This window comes from Typopeltis vanoorti, chromosome 16 (genome assembly GCF_054136105.1).
Source record: "Typopeltis vanoorti isolate ZY-2024b chromosome 16, IOZ_Tvanoo_1.0, whole genome shotgun sequence".
NCBI lineage: Eukaryota > Metazoa > Arthropoda > Arachnida > Uropygi > Thelyphonidae > Typopeltis > Typopeltis vanoorti.
The window spans coordinates 64,037,553-64,055,664 of record NC_143564.1 but is presented as its reverse complement, the minus strand read 5'-3'; the positions used below and the strand labels follow the sequence as shown (position 1 = coordinate 64,055,664).

The 18,112-nt window shown below is 34.8% G+C and overlaps 1 protein-coding gene across 1 annotated transcript in view; it reads right to left on the bottom strand.

Moving 5' to 3' along the window:
- Positions 1–16,026, bottom strand: part of LOC150098076 (phosrestin-2-like) — a 57,296-nt gene extending 41,270 nt beyond the window's left edge. The window contains 1 exon segment of the mRNA XM_090406674.1: positions 15,926–16,026. Within this exon segment, the coding sequence (XP_090262800.1) occupies positions 15,926–16,026 (101 nt within the window).
- Positions 16,027–18,112: the final 2,086 nt, after the last annotated feature.

Genomic DNA, 18,112 nt, shown 5'->3' with positions numbered 1-18,112 from the left:
TAAATTAGTTATTTTAATTAGTCTCTTATGTCTGTATATTGCGTGTGTTCTTCTGACAGCTTTACCTGTTTTGTGGGATGATAAACCAGAGTTTCTGGAATAAGAAAAAACAATTCCACCTACGGATGAGACTGGCCAACCCATATTCGGATGAGGATCTTTACATTCTTTGCGTCCTAGACGAGTTTTCAACCCAAGTCTTTCCAACCCAACGGCATCGTTGAAACTAAGTGAGTTACGAAGTCTCTCTTTGCTCAATATACACTCTGGAATTTGACTGATTTCTTCAAATGTTTTATCCGTATTTGACTTTTCGAAAAATATATTCTGCAGCCTGTGATGTAGTGAAACAGCACATCATAAAAATGTTCAAGTAGTTCATTTCTTGGTGAAAAAATTAGTTGGAATAGTAAATCATTTTAAGATTCAAAGTATTCTGTTTAGCAGAAGATATCTTAGAAATGTGGATTGAAAAAAGCAATTGTTGGTTGGTTGCTTAGATTACAGCAAGCAAACAAGGTTGCAAGGCGAGCTTATTATGCCTAAAAATCGCGTCTAACTAACCTTCAGTTGAAAAGTCATACGTTTTTCTCCTTCTACGATGGGAATCAAGGCTATGTGTTCCCAACGAATGGGTTGTGATCGGCGGTAATTAAGAGGACAGGATTTTCTTTCCAGAAATTCGTAATCGGTAACGCCGATGCGCTTGGATTGGAAAGACCTGAATTCGAATCCCATTAAGGACACAAAAACCTTTATAAGGACTTTTCAGTTTAAGATGAGTTAGCCGGTCTCGTGCGGTGGTGGAAGAGATTTTTTATTCTTCAAAACAGGCAAATAAGAAAAAAAAAACGGGATAACAAAGTCTTCATACCCTCAGTTGCTTCCGCTAATTCCAAACAACGACTCATTTGAGATTACGAGGTTTTATTTTTTCGTTCTCCTGAGAGAAATGCGCGGATTCCTCGCTCTCTTTGATTATAATTTCATAACCGACTTCGATTTTTCTTTACCAGAAATGCGCATTCTCGGGCAATCTCGTAAGATCGACAACTGCCATATCCACTGTTTGCCAATATAATTACAGATGTTGACACACCGCTTATAATCACGCGATTCTATCGGCTGACAAACGCTGTGATGAAAGATTTCCCCCACAATTAGATTCCCCCCCCCCCTCGTTTCTCCCACTGAGAATTCATGGGAAGCAGTTTCTTTCTTGCGGTTCAGCGCAAATATTTAACAAAACAATATTCGACTTCAGCTCAGCTAAGCAAAGATTTCTTGCAGATTTTTCCAACTCTTTATTAGCAATGAAGCGTTCACATTTATTACTGAGAATAAAAATATATTTTGGTGCACACTACAAGTTATTTTGGGTACGAATTTTTCTTAGTAATTTCAATTTACATTGATTGATTTTAATAACAGTGGAATGGTTGCTTTCAGCATTTTTTCAAATACGTATTTAAAAACTTAAACTCAGATTTTTTTTTTTAAAAAAAAACACGTTTCTTGTTAACTCATGATATGTTTCATAATATTTTCAAGTGAGGTATTGTAATTCACTTACATTTCAGAATACCGAAATGCAAGATGACTCGTTTTCGCTATATTTTGTGACAAATTTCTAAATTGCTGATCTACTATGGCATTCCAAAACATGACACCTCTCTCCTGTTCCTCTCAAGTGTCAGAGGATTATTGGGAATGGTCCTAGTATAAAGAGGATGGAGAAATCCATTCAATTCGATCTAGAAGAAACATCCGCATTTGATGCAGTATGCTGCCTGCTTCATGCAATGTCTAGCCACATACAGCGCCAGCTTATTTCGACAACTTCGATCCTTCATTAAAGAGAAGCAGCTAATACTATAATAAATGTGGATGTTTCTTCTGTATGAGAGAATGCATCTCTATGGGATTGAGCAGTGATCGGGAATCTCACAGTTCGAAGTCGTCCTTTTGCTTTCCCATAAAAGAGCACGTGATCATTACCTGAGGATCTACGGTTGCTGGCCGATTAGATATTTCCCCATCATATCATTCCATTGACATTTCGACCGTAAGTAACTATAAAAATAATATAAAATGCAAAATACTTCGTTGTTTCTATGGAGAAGATACAAACTGGAAGAGAAGTCATGTTTGGAATACCGTAAGAACCAATATCGCTCCGTACCAAAAAAAAAAAAATATGAAACTCTATACGATTACATATTCTTTCATATATATTCTTTCACTTTTTTTCTCAGCGCTTTTAACATAAAATCATAAATCTTTTTGCAGCTTCAGTAAACTCTTTTAAACACATAAAAACACTCTACTTAAGTGGAATCAGCAGCCGTAAAGAAACTGTCCGCATAGAACTTTTTAAAAAGAGAGCGCATTAACTGTGAGCTTCAAGAATTTAATTCACTTTCGAAAAGCTGCTGGATTTCAATTAAGTGCTCTCTCTCTCTCTCTCTCTCTCTCGTATTCCTCCCTTAATACAATAGGTTCCTACTCAGTGACCCTTTCAGCAAAATTAAGCCATTTTTCTTTTTCTCTGTTTGTTTTATTATTTTTTTATTTTGTATTTTAAAAATTAGTGCAAAAGCAACTACGAAATATTAAAATATCCTTGGGAATGAAGTATTAACAAGAAAAAAAATTAATATTTAAAAACAAATTACGTAACTAAGACATTCATGCTAAAATTCTTAGAGATGCAAAAACCGTTTGTACAAAAAAAAAAAAAAAGTTGCTTTAATGAAAGTTTAAGAATATTACTGAAAGTCATCTTATTATTTATTAAGTTAAAATTCTTTTTACACTTTCTATTAAAAAAAAAGTGAGGAAAAAAATTATTATTTTGCTAATATATTCTTGTGCCTGTCAATCAAATGTATGTTATTTATAAGATCGTGATAATTCTTACAGGAATAATGAAGACATTTGTGCTGTGAAACTATTTCTTAAAAATAGATTTTTATATTTACGAAATAAATCGATAAAGCAACAAATGAAATCCATTCTTTTCCTTTCTCACACGTGGATGGGAGCTTTCACAGTTTTTCCACTAGAGGTCTCTGAGTTTAGCAACATGTCACTTTTATTTCTTGAGCATGAATGGTGCAATGCATTCAAACCTCACTGGCATCACCGTTAACGAAGATCGCAAACTTGGAACATTCCAAAAATTGGCGAACAAATTTGAAGAGTTTATCCTAACATGTAGCAGCAGAGTGTATCATGCTGAGACATAATTGATTAAATTTTGATGAAAAATAATGATGAAAAACTCGAAATAGTTCGTTAAAAATGGATCGGAAAAGACTCGAGTTCGATCCTGTTTTGACGCTGGGAATTTATAAATGAATTTTTTTCAATACCGATCGGCTAGTGATCGTACGTGGACAACGTCATGTACTTCGCCCACTCTTGGTCAGTCCTTGGATTCCGTAGATATGATAATGATGATTAGCTTGTCTTTTCCACCCACTACAGGGTGAAGGACTCTCCCATTACGGGATGGTTGGGTCTGCTTCTCCCATGATGACCCAGTCCATCTTGGGAGAGTGTATATATACTTCATACAGTTGTATGAATAACTGTATGAAGGTGGAAGAAAATCACAAACATCAGTGCCTAGACGGGATTTGAACCCACAGCCTCTTGGCTAGAGAGCGGATACGATAGCCACTCGATCAGCCAAGCTGGCTCCGTAAAAGTATCATTTATAAAGGAAAAGAAAATCCTTTATATTTAGCGGTTTTGTTAACCGCTTATATAATCACAAACACAATGGAGAAAAAATAATGAAACATTCCATTGAACCGCTGAAATATACAATTTTATTTTACCATGATTGTAAATAGATTCACAAACGAATGCATTCACAAAATGCAAACGAAGGCTTCACACGATAATAAGTTTGCCTACTTGCACTTCCCTGCTCGTTCAACCAAATGCTTCGATCAACCAGGCTACTAGTTTGTTACTTTTTATTTTTCCTTTATTCCTTTCAGCTTCCTACATCACAAAAGTGATATTATCTAGTCAATACTCCACTTTTCGAGGTAAATTATATCTAGTACGGTGTTCAGAAATACGACTGGAATAACTTCATAATAATATTGTTCTATTGACGTTTGGCAACACAATAAAAATGACTAAATAAGCAATTTAACTGCTAGATACGAAACTTTTATGTCAACTTTGGAAAGGAAAATAACGTTTTGACAAAATCTTCAACAGAAAGATAAGTTAAGATCTGTGTTTCGATTACTGTAATTTTCACGATATTATTTGCGTAATATTATATTGATTTTCACTCATTTCGTTCATTCTAATAATCTTGAAGACACTGAACTTGAAACGAATACATAACTTTAATGGTGACGTATAGTAGGCTTAAAGTAGCAGTATATTTATGATCTGGATAGCTTAATCACACGAAGCACGTACAGATAAAAGTAAAACTTAGAACAGTATCTTAATAAAGAAGCCATGAGCATTAGTTGTTTAGGTTGTAATTTAACCTACCTGGACTCACAACCCAGTTATGTAGGACCATCTGACGGGAGTATGAATATGGGTGGGATATTTGCCTTGTTGCTTCAGGTACGCATAAATCCCTGAAACTTGCCACACTTCGAATAAAATCTTAGAATTCGTTTTTTGCTTGTTTAACTGAAATGAAGCCACTTGGGAGATGAAGCACTTTTTATAATTTAACATGTCATAAAAACACTGAAAAGCCTAGTACTTGCATTTATTTCAGTGTTCTACGCATTTTTTTGTTTATTTTTCAAAGGTCAAAAAGATTCTTGCGAAAGCTTTTTTTTAATTTATTCTGTTTTTTTTTTCCTTCGACTTTTTTTCCCTTTCAACAGAACCGTCTATAAATTTAGGCCATTATTTATTCCTTATTTTTCATGGCAATTCTCTAGCAAATAAATGCCTTAGATTGAAAAAAAATCACCAATCTTCGATACTAGTTCTTGTTATTATCCGACCGGTGACGCTTTCATAAGTAAAAAAATATTCTGTAAAAAATGTTTTACACGGCTAGAAAATCTCATCTATAATGTTCGTAAATGAAGTTATCCTATGGGAAAAAAATGATTATTTTTTATTAGTTCCTTTCAAAACAAAACATCTCATAATAAGCAAAGAAATCTGTGTGTATGTTTGAGGGAGAGAGAGAACCAACTAAGCTTCTCTACTGGTCATTATTGATAGTAAACAATTGCGATTGTATCTATGAGAATAACAGGAGTTGGTAAAGCTTAATATTAGAAGATTTATGAGCAGACCTAAGCACGAAAGGTTATCCTCCAATCTTCCTCCTCTTTGCTGTTCTGTTAGCAGAGACTCGACCTTTCAAAGTTCTGAAATTGCCCGAAGTGACTAGTCAAGTAAATGCCTACACACTGTTACCTAACAGTAAATTGCCGATAGCCTGTTGCCACCCAATTCCTTCTCTTCCGTGTTCCATAGTTTCGTTAAAGGTTTCTAGTTTGAACTTCCTTGTTAAAAACAGTAGTCTGAGCGAGTGTACATTTAATAGCAACTATAATGAACACAAGCGACATGTCTAGTCCGGTGTCCAACGTCTCTATGGTATCAACAGTGAGTTACTGCTCCACTTCTACTTTGTCAAAATTTCTCCGCCAATTAGTTAATGCAAGTAAACTTCACGGATAAACTAACGTCTGTTGATAATTAATTGAAACTATGTTGACCGCAATGCACACGATGTTCTGCATATACAAACCCGACTGATTTAATATAAAAAGGACACTTCGACACGTGTGTGTGTGTGTGTGTGTGTGTGTGTGTGTGTGTGTGTGTGTGTGTGTGTGTGTGTGTGTGTGTGTGTGTGTGTGTGTGTGTGTGTGTGTGTGTGTGTGTGTGTGTGTGTGATTCATTCGAACAAAATCAGGGGAAACAATATAACAATATAGAAGACTGAGTTCATCGAACTCTGCAGAATCCAGTCCACCATTAGTTTCCTTAGTAGTTTTATCTCTTATTTCCCATGTTTGTTATTGCGAGGCAAGAGAAGAACTTCTTCGTTCTGTTTACAGAGAGCTCTTCAGAATGAAGAGCTTCTATAAACAGAACGAAGTTTTTTTTATCACAACCTTTTTGTTCCATAAAGGGAATACAAGGCAAGAAACTTCTTGATCTATACTAACGGCATTCGCACTATTTTTCCGATGGAAAATGAAGTAATGGAGTGTAGATTGAAATCTGTTAAAAATAAAATAAAAATACACTTCGTTTTCGTTAAAAGTTGTTTAAATGCTCCTCGACGGAACCATTAGTCGTCAAGAAATCTTGCGCTTATAACAGAATTAAGCAAAGTGTTGTAGTTAACGTTCTCTTGTTGTATCGGATCATTTAAACTGAGGGAATGACCTTTGCCTTTTATTGGGGAAGATGATGTGAGCTGCAAAGAACTTAGATAAAAAACAACAACAGTATTTTGTTTCTCCTTAGGACAGAGGGCAGGTCATGAAACTCGCAGTATAAAACCTTCTATCGTAAGTTTTGAATCCAGGAACGAGCATTTTCGATCTAATGTCGAAGAATCGAAATATCTCTTAATAAATGTATGGACGTAAACGGTCATTTTTTTTCACTGCTTTTTTTTTTTGTATTTTGGTTCTTATATTCTGAAATCTAGATTTTCCTCCTCACAAGGAAGAAATTGTTCCTCGCATCACAGACGAGTTCGACCTGAAGGGCATTTCCAACCAAAGAAAGAACGTTCTTCGTCCAACCACGCTCTGATGATCCCACCTTATACAGCAATGACAGTTATGCACAACCAATGAAGTAGAACACGTCAACAAACATGCGAAAAGCAAATAATTTCACTAAACACTGGGAATTGCAGCTTACTAAAATATACGAAAAAGAAATGAGAAACGCCACAATTTGATTTTGAATTTTAGGTATTAAGTTTGTTTAGTGATACAATAAGAAAAATATCAGTGTTCTCTAATAATGATATTATACCACCTCAGTTGTTATCAATAAACGACTATTAGAACTGTGCAAAGCAGCTCCATACTCATAGTATTAGAAAGATACTGGTTTAATTTCCTTTTAGGGCGATCCACATTTATAAAGAGTTTTTCGATTGAAGATGAGTTAACCAGTCTATATGAAGGTGGTCAGGTTTATTTCCTCTTAAAAAATTTGATTTTTCCACCTCCAAAATAAATTAACCATCGAACACATGCAAGTAGTAGACATGGCTGATTAGGTGGGGAGTATTAATCACGATAGATAGCATTCACGAGATTTAAATGAAGCTATATGACTTTAACGGTCACAGAAAATCGAGGTTAATACTTTAAGAAAGATGGAATGAGAATTTTCAAAAAAGATTTCGAAAACTAAAGCGCTGAAAATGAACAATTATTAGGAATTGTTCATCTTCAGCTTTCAAAATGAAGAGAAACACGTCCCCAAGTAGCATAAGTACCACCAGCTAGTTTGATTATTCATTTCTGGCAGTCTGTCACGGCAGGATATAAAGATAAAATCCACTGAGATTAGTACATTGCCACAACAGTTGCAATTCTGAAAGACGTCAATAATCTTCAAACATAAATAACAGTTTAATGCTTTTTGTGGGTAATTATACTCTCTCTCTCTCTCTCTCGTAATAAAGACTAAGACAGACAGCGTACTTATCTGTATACGAGTTAGCCAATTCCCTGACAACATAGATCACCCGTGCTTCCTTCTTTTAACGAACAAAAACAGTTCTCGATCGATTATTTCGTAATTACTTCATCTCGCTATTCCGGAACTCTTTAAGACACTGACGGACAAGCTTTATCTTAAGAGAGCAGTTTGTTTTGTCTTTTTTTTTTCTAAAAAAAAAAAGAATAAAAACCAAGTGTTTGTAAGATACCATCATTGTTCAGGTCAGTGCAGCAACAACATATAAATTCATAAACTTTTATCGGAACCCTGATGAGTGGTCTCTTCTGAGTTTTATTATTGCTAGGAGAAGATTAGGAAGACTAGCAATTGATCGTTGCAATAAAACGTGTCCTTCCAGTTAAAGCAGTTAATGCATGTCTTAAGGTTTTCTATAGTAAGACTTTCACGACTTTGGCAATCCAATAAAAGGTCCGGAATACGAGGAAAATTAGAACTTGCCGTGCACAACAAGCATATTAATAGACATCACGGAATAGGGGGGATTACATCAGTCCGTGCTTGAGTGCATTTCAGTTGTACTGGCCTTTCCTCTCTTAATGATTCAAGTCCGACAAACCAAAATAACTGATAATAAAAGAGAATTTTATATTCTTTCACTCTTACAGTTTGTAACCGATAATTCACAAACATGTGCAATATGTCAAATATACTTGTTCGACTTTTAAAAGCAAAATAAAAAGGATTTGATGCTGTTCCAAGTCGAAGGCTTTCATCCATACAAGTATAATAATAACTTAAGATAATAATCGACATTAAAAATGGAAATGAGGTTCTAGATTGTTCTGGATGTTTGTGTATTCTTGTGATGTGGATGTCATATTCTCTTTACTAGGATATTCTTCTCAAATATATTATTGTGTTTACATAGCACTACTGGGCCATCAAAATACTGTTGTCATATGTACTCTTGACGATGTCACTATTAATATCAGGGTGTAAAAATCAGGGACTACCAGGTGGAACTACTGTAGTTAGCACAAAACTCCTGAATGAGAAGTTGATTAGAATCTACTGAGTTCTTTGCAGTTCGGTTTAAAATTCTAGCATGTGTTATTGAGAAGTGGTGCCTTACGAAGTACTTATGTATGGTTTTTACGATTTTCAGCTCCATCAAAAAATCATCATCATCATCATCATCATGCGTATCAAGGATTTAGGCCTAGTATGGCCTGCTCCGGCCTTAGAAGTCATCGTTGAATCGTTCAAGAGGACGTCCTGGTTTTCTTTTTCCTAATGGCTTGTACTTTAAGGCTTGTTTTGGTAATCTTTCTGTTTTCATTCTTTGAACGTGTTCCATCCATTTATGTTTATATTTTTTAATTTTTTTCTATTACGGGTTCTTGGTTTAATTCTCTCATAATTTCTTCGTTTCTTTTGTGATCAAATCCATCAAAAAATAACACGAATAAATAAATAATAGATATTAATGGAAAGCACCGGTGCCACCGGTTCTGCTTGAATTGTTTGCTTATTGCTTTCAATAAGCAAACGATTAGCATACTTTCAATCATTCATCTGTTTTATTTTCCAAATTTAATATTAAAATAACACCCTTTGATTTTATATTCAGGGAACTGCGCGTTACGAAGTTCTTTCTAAGGGTAATTGTAAAACGATTTCTATGCAAATGTTATAGTGTGCGTCTAAAATTAACACATTCATTTCTCAACCATAACAATGCTCCCGCTCATTTTTCTTTGGATATGTAATGGTTCTCTCCTTAATTCTCATATCAAATATATGTTGCATTTTTTTTCTTTTTCAGGATAATATTTTAACAGTTACTGAGCATAATTTACTTTCATTTTTTATTTCTGTTGTTTCAAAATCCAATACTTCAACTAGTTAAGATTTCAGCCCACTTATTTCTTGCTACTGCAAACTGAGGACTATTACACTATTTTGCATTGGTGCTGTGTTATATTTGAAAGTATCCAATAAAGTTCTCTAAGTGCTTCTACGTATTTTTCCTTCTGTGTTTAATATGATTTTTCCTCCTATATTTCCATTCTTGTCTTGCAATATTACATATCGTTCTTTCCCTTTCAATTTATTTGCGTCTATGCAACATTACTCTTAGCAATCCCAGGAGTTATTTTTTTTTCTATCCTTCAAATCGTTTTTCTTTTGCTTCTCAGATTTTAGTCATATTGAGCTAAAATCTACTTTATGGAGAAATCTAGTTCTGTGATTTATCTTCGCAATATCTTTTACCATTCATCTTAGCGTTTGCGTGATGATGAATAGATCCCGTGTTTTAGAGATGGTGTATAATTTCATAAATGTCTTGTTCCCTCAAAGAAAACGTGGCATACTTCTTTATCAGTAACATCACTGCTCTCTCTTTCTGTTCCTCAAATACTGGACATTCATAGCGGAAGACAGGGAAAGATCAAAACATGGATCCACCCTTACTTTTCTAGGGGGGGGGGGAGGCGAGGTCATTAAGAGAAAAAATGCCTCTTTTTCACGCTTATATCCATCACTATATCAAGGTAACTCTAGAGATATACTTCATTGATTACTGGCCATCTAGACCACTCCACTAAATTACTATAGAGCCCAGACACTCTTGGGAAAAAAAGGCATTTTCAAGTTCCTTTTTATAAGTTCCTTATAAAAAGCTGAAAACAAAGTTTTGACTTTGTTTATAAGAGTGCGCTTTCCTAAGCTCAATTCTGCGACTAAATCTTCCCATTCACTTCATTCTTTACAACGGATATTGCAATATTTAAATGCGTAGGTGTCCTAAATAATTGCAATTTTATTCCGATCTCATCAAACGTATTCTGAACTCCGAAATGTTTAGCAAATAGAGAGATTAATCTCCTTGAAGGCAAAGATTCTTCTCACTTTGTACTCACTTTTCAGTTCGTGATATCCATAATATTTATAACGCAATTCTTTGTACCTTGGCTAAAGGTTCACTTTGTTGCATTCTGTTTAGTGTCCTCATCAGACCAGTAACAAATTTCGGCTTTCAAGATAGTGCACCGCAGTACATTAGGAAGAAGAACAAGCTCTTCAGTTCAAAAAAACAGTTCAGATCTTGTCTGGAATGAGAAGAACAATAATAATAAAAATGTCCATATACGATTCAATAAAATATGACCAACTGTACTCATTTTATCGCAGTCGGTAACGACGTTTCCCTTTGGATGGAATGACCTTGGCTCGCCTCCCTTCTAAGACGAAGAGGTTTTCTACTGAAGTTGAGTTGGTCGTTATTCAAGGAGATATAGAAGTATTTCCTCTCTGAGATTCTAGTTTTTCATCCCAAAACGAACAGGATAAGAACACGTGTAGTTAATATATATAATATCTTTTCAGTTGTTTAGATGATAATTCCAAACACTTACTCCTTCAATAACTTGTCATACCTGCCACAGCACGCACGATGCAAGATTATTTACTAAGAACTGAAAACCAGTCGCGTACATTAGAATGGAATCCCAAAAAATGTCGAAAATGTCTGTAGTCTATCATTACGAAGCTAGTAAAAGAGTTATCAAGATTAGAAGAGTTAAGATTATATTAATCGCTTGTCATGACTGAATTACTTCATTCACTGCGCTGGTTATGACAATGTGACATCAACGAAAGCACAGATTTCTTTTTCGTGTGAAGACAGAGTTATAGTCTGTGATCTCTCTCTCTCTCTCTCTCTCTCTCTCTCTCTCCATTCATTATGTTTAACAGACGCTTGCTAAAAAGTTTTTTTTTCATCCCTGAAATAACGTTTTTTTTTTTTTCCTCCAGTAATGCTCTCCATGGCAACTGTGATTTCTAACGAATAATGACGGCATGCGAATTGCATACGTTTATAATTACTGCGGTTCAACTGTTCCATTTCAAAGCAATGATACCAAATTGAGATAAACTCTACGATGCAGTAGCACTAAATTCCAACCATAGTGTTGTTTCCATAGCCTTTAAATCTTTATTAATCCATTAATTAAATAAAATAAATTGTGATGCCGTTAGGTAGGAATTAAGTTATGGTTATCTTTAAAAGAAAAAGAAAAAAAAAAGAAAAAAAAGAACATCACTGACCGACTCTACATTAAGGACTTAAAACTTAGAAGTTTATTACTTGTTGGTTTGCTAATTCCGCAGAATACTTCAAGTGGAACAACATATACTTAAAGAAGCAAATATAAAAAGGGTTCTTCTCTCTCTCTGACTTTTATCTAATGAGAAAAAAACAGCAGTAAAAAATAAGATGAGTGAGAGTTGCGCATTCGTCTTGTGACCTCCGTATATTGACATAGACGAGTGAGTATCTTCATCTTCTTTCCTGAAAGGTCAATATTTCTGCTGAATGACAACAAACTAACTTTCCATAGTAGTACACAGATATCTCTGCGCTCGAACACACACGACATCACTCCTTAATCAGCACGAGACTGTTCGCGATGCTTCGTTAAATTTTGCTTTTTATTCCTTTATGGCGTCGCCATCCCCCCTAACAATTTAACTTTGATCATTAAGAGACCAAAGTTAGTTGTCCTTATACAAATACCAGCTCTCTGACAATACGAATGCTCATAAAGAAATAAAAGCATGCATGCATAGAGGATGTAGCATCAATTAAGCAATATTTTAATGTTTGTGTCACAGAGCAAGAGGCAAAGAAAATAAAAAAATAAAAAACGAAACACGGATGCTTTTCCTAAATAACAAGTACAAGCTGTTACATTCAGGCAACATATTGTAAAAAAGAACATCCACAAAAAAAAAGAAAAAAAAAGAAAAAAAAACTTGTTCGTTGTAATAATATATATACACGTATCTACATAGTTTGATTCAGAACGATTTCCCGCTGCAGGCAAAGTGTCAAGAAAAAAAAACTGTTGTATTTAGCAAAAAAAGAACTGCATCGCCAAGATGACTTTCTTAGAGCAATAGACCTGCAGCTTTAAAATTTTCGAAATATTTTCTTACATGCGTGTCGCTGATATCATTGTAATCATATCCTTACTACATTTCGAGTGCCTGAGTGTGTGTGTTTTTCTATGACGAGGGCCGTTTTTAAATGCTCACATAACGTGATAAGTTGTGTCCCTCGTGATCTGAATTCCAATCACATAAAGTTTTGTTTATGACTAATGAGTTATATGGACTTAAATAAAAGAAAAAAATTCTCAGATGAAGTACTTAGCATGAAAATCCTGTAACGACAATGACGCACTCACTATGTCATTTTGAAACTGAAGTAGTTATTTTGGTAAAGCATGATTCCTAAATACCAGATAAATATCATTATATCAAGAAGGAAACGGAGAATGGGCAGTTAAATGAAATAATCAGAAAGTGAAGAATAAACTACGCTATGAACAAAACGTGGGACATAAGGAAACTAAAAAGTGACATATAAATAAATACTAAAAAAAAGGTAAAAACTATGAACTATGTGGCAGCATGTAGCATATGACTCACCTTCAGCGCACCCGCGCGCGCGCGTGTGTGTGTGCGCGCGCAAAATAAAACAAAACACGAAAATGGTTATATTATCACAAACGTGGTATGCCATCGAACAGTGGAGTGATCGATGGCCATTATTACTATCCACATTGCTTTCAACAATGAAACTGAAGCGCTAGAGCTTGAGATTCTTCATTCGTCTCTCCAGAATATCCCACATTACAGCTCAGTATAACCAACTGTCCGGTTCTTTTTTTTTTTTTTTTTTGGCCTCGATGCCTCAAATTTTTTTTTGGCTAGATGAATAATAGCATTGTTATCCTGGAAAATTCCATCACATCTGGAACAGCATTATCCTAATATGGTGTACATGTTGGGATTGAGATATTCTTAATGATCGCATAACAAGCCATGAAGTGGCAACTGTAACACATTGTCTAACACAATGAATGAATGTTGTCCATTCAGCCAACCAGGGAAGTTAATATATTCACATTGTGTAAGTCGCCTAGGTTGGCAGAGCGAATATCTGCTATGATATTCGCTCTGCCGCTATGATAATTAAACAGACCATAGATGATTTTCATCGCGCGATGGATGCACACCACTCTGCTAAGTAGAGGACCGAAATGACTTGAAAAAGTTCCATGATTGATGTCTTACAGCAGCTTGAATTGCGTAACCCTTAACCCTAACGTTTACAAAGTTTCACGGATAGGAATCAGTTTGTCAAACTAATTCCTATCAGTTGAAGGAATCAGTTGTTCCAGGACTGAGTTCGTTTGTCTTGGATGTGGGTTCATTTCTCCCCTCCGGGAAGTCCGATTTCCGCTCGTAACTATAACACTTACCTCGCACACATTTCAAAGCAGTGTCACATGTGTTCTAAAAATGTAAAATAGGAATTGTGGTAATTCGTAACCTCAATTTTGTCACCTTAGATGAACCATCTTGGTGGAAAGCCGATAATAATAACAACAAAATAGCATCAGGAACATCTGATAGTTAGCTAATCAATTGCCAATTTCATTTCGATTATACCAAACTTTATCGTGCTTTAGAATCCAAATATCATAGTTTCTCAGGCTTCTTCAGATTTCTAGTAAAGCAAGTAGTCTCAAGCTGGGAGACGAAATTCATCGTGAGCCTAAAAACCCTCAAAAGCATCCATGTATGCAATGAGATTCGAAACACACGACCTGTTGGTTGGAGAACGAACCATCTGGTTGTCTGTACAATGACTAACAAAAGAAATAACCCTTTATACAGTGTAATTTGTTCGATGGGAAAAGCACTCTACTTCGAAATATAATTATCATAATAAATTATCTGATTATCTCTCACTACCCTAACCCATCCACCCTTATCACGTTTTTGAGCTGGATAAGTATGGTTATTATCTCTTTTCTTACAGTGTAGGACCATCGTAATCTATAAAATTATACTGCATTAGTTTAGGATGGTATATGTTTCATTTATGTCCTAAATAGAATCTCAATTATCCTTGGCTTATTGGGAAGATTTAATTTTGCCTTCGTTCATTTTTAATTAAAAAACTGCACGAGTTAATATCATATTTGAGATTTATTAATTAGTTGTGTAATTTATTATTTGTAAGATTAGATGTTAAGAACGAGCTCGGTAAAATTTAATAACAATTTAGGAAACGTTTCCGACAGTTTGCGGGCGTTATCAATCTCTAGTGTCATAGATGACGTAATAAATAATGAAAGACCGTGCCTGTCGCGTGCTTTACTGCATCAGGAAAGCGTTCATCTATTTATCATAATATTGCAACAGAAACAGGCGTAGCTGCCATTAGGGAATTAAGTAATAATTATACTATAACAATGGGAAATGGAAAATAAAGTAATTTAAGACAAATTACAGCACGTTTATTAACGTGCTGTAATTTGATAGACTTATGGAGAAATATTGGTGCACAAATAGTAATTGCATACGGGGGAAAGAAAAAGGAACTATAGACACAAAACAGGAGTAATTCAATGGTAAACATTCTAGATACAAATAACTGCTGAAATATAATTCCATCTATTTCTTTTAATCTGTCATGGAATACGTGTTTTGTGGATAAAAAAATGACATCTCTCTCTCTCTCTCTCTCTCTCTCTCTAGAACTTTATTTTATTTGCAATATTAAAACATATTTCTCAGCATAAGCATCTCTGCAGTTCACGTACTTCCATTATCTGCAGTCAGTTTCATAAGCCTGTCACAATAAAGCTTGTCTTGTAGATGTAACCACAATCATATGAAGTGACGGACTGGAAAATATTTCTTCCGTATTGTAAAGAAATGAACGTCAGATGGAGTTGAGTTAAGACCATATGGTGGATAGTCCAAGATAGTGCAATCAAAAATCTCGACACTCGGTAAGGCTTTCCCCATGCTAGGGGAAAACTCCGTGGCTTTAACTTTTGCATGTTTCAATGTAGTCAATGATGGTAAGCATGAAGTATGAAGCAATACACTGGTGATTCATGATAGGCAAATAGACAGCAACTCCAGTATCATAGTCACGCGCTGCGCAACGTTGACCAGTGCTAATATCAATCCCAAAGAACAAATTTTATTATTGGTAGCAATAATTTTCGATGGGACTGGAAAGTGATTTCATCTGTCTCTCTACGAGACAGATGAAGTCAACTAGGTGGTCTTCGTATTCCATAATATCCAGCACGCTTCCTTCTGATGGATGTATAATGTACATTATGGTAAGAGTCACTGCTCAGATTTATTTCTATCTTACTGAGGTCTCGTCATCGTAGGTCGATCCACGAAAGTACTCAGAATTACTTTGATGGTAGGAACTGCTTCAACCATATCTTCTTCACAGTACTGTAATAGCATGGCGAGGCATCATATTTTTACTTGAATATGGAAAATAAGACTTCTGGAATCCAGAAAGCTCTTAAAATATCCATCGGTCTAATTCCCACCGATGAGACCTCAATGAAGGACGAAATGGAGGCAGTGACTCATCATAATATATAGCAATGTACACCCTTGAGAAGGGAATATGCTGCTCATTACAAGACACAAAAGGGCAACTTGAGTTATGTCAGTTATTCTCCCTCTCTGTGAGTGTACAAGTAGCATAGTTATGAAAAATATTTTGGGCACAAACATTTTTTGCTTACATCTGGGTAAAATGAATATGAAAACAAGAATACAGTATCTTGTCCATTATAACGCACCGTTATAATTCAGAGACCTCTAGTGGTAGAATTATATCATCCAAAATGAATCAGCAGAAATATGTTTCATACCTGTGTCGTTACATGGTTTTATAAAATAAGATGCTGATGCTAAGGAGTGCATTGTATAATTAAGAAAGAAACACTATAAAGAGAAAACTAACATATCTAAGAAATTACAGTACAAAGTGAAGCAAGTTGTAAAGGATTCAACTGTTGCGCAAGTGTTGTACTGCATTATGTTTAAATTCACCGATGAAACTGATTCCGTCAATTTCATCGAATATTATTGAAATTTAGACGAGCGAGAGACGAAAATAACCGCAACATGTTCCTACAGAATACTCTTGAGGCATCCTGTGTTACGAAACCAGTTAACGCTGGGTTTGTCGTCACATCCATTTAATGTTTAAAAGTGAGTTTCGTAGTGCCACACATCGATTAGCCGCTCTTTCGCGAATAATTTCATAGGAGTACTGGCGACCTGAAAAAAACCATTAATCACAAATAGTTCACTTTAGCAATACGATATTATTTTTTTCGTTTTGCTCAAGCTCCTGAAAACGATAAAAGGCAGGCTTTAATGTCATCAAAGATGAAATGTAAGGTGTCATGACGATCGCCGTGTTTCTGTGTGTGTGTGTGTGTGTGTGTGTGTGTGTGTGTGAGAGAGAGAGAGAGAGAGAGAGAGAGAAGGACGTCTCCTCAAGCTCCGTCCGAAAAATCGAAGTTCATATGAGGTAATCGGAATATTTATCCGTAACACGGAGTTGTCTTTCACTTAATCTTCTTCCTCTTTTTCCCCACTACTAAGCTTAGCTTAGTGTTGTTGCTATTTCCGAATCCATCCCTTCCATCTTCTCCTCAGTTTTTATCTACTCCTCCAGTATAGATATTTTTTTCTTTTCTCTGTTATCTTACATTCATTCTGTACAATTTTCATTCTTTTTTGCGTTTTCAGATCCAATTATTTATGGTATTTTACTGTTAGTTCCGATTTCTCTTTCCCTATTTGTATTTAATATTATTTTTTTTCTTCATTTCACTGAATAATTTATATAAATAAAATTATAAGCACTAAATTGTTTTAGAGTGGGTGCCTGCTTATTAGAAGTCAAATCCAAAAGTTAAAAATAAGATTTCCATTAATACCTCACTTCATAATTCCAGATTAGAATAACAGTAAATCTCAAGTTTTTAATGCTTTTTTAATCATTGAGAAAATGATTATCGTTTTCCCAATTGCATTCGTTTTAACAAGTGAAATCTTCAGAATTGTTAAATACCATTTCTGAATAATAATAATAATAATAATAATAATAATAATAGTTGTTAATTTTTTCAAAGAAACTGTTTCAAAGAAAAACGTACTAACTATATTTATGGTTTCGTTCAATAAACTAGCTTATAAGAATAAAAGAAAAGAAAAAGAAAAAAATTAAGTGCGAAAATGAAAAAAAAAAAAGAAGACAAATGAAAGGATAGAAGAAAAGAATACATAAACTCAAATAATAAACAAATAATAAAATAAAATAATGACGATGCATAAAAAAGTAATAAATAAAATCAAATGGCCTTCGAAGCTATAATAAACTTTTATGAAAAAATTGAGATTAATATTTACCATGAATGTTCTGACGAATATCAAATCTTGGTTTCTTTCTAAGCACATACGTAGTTGACCTTGTTTAACAATCTCTCTCTCTCTCTGGTATTTTAGGTTGTGCGTTTAGTTGTTG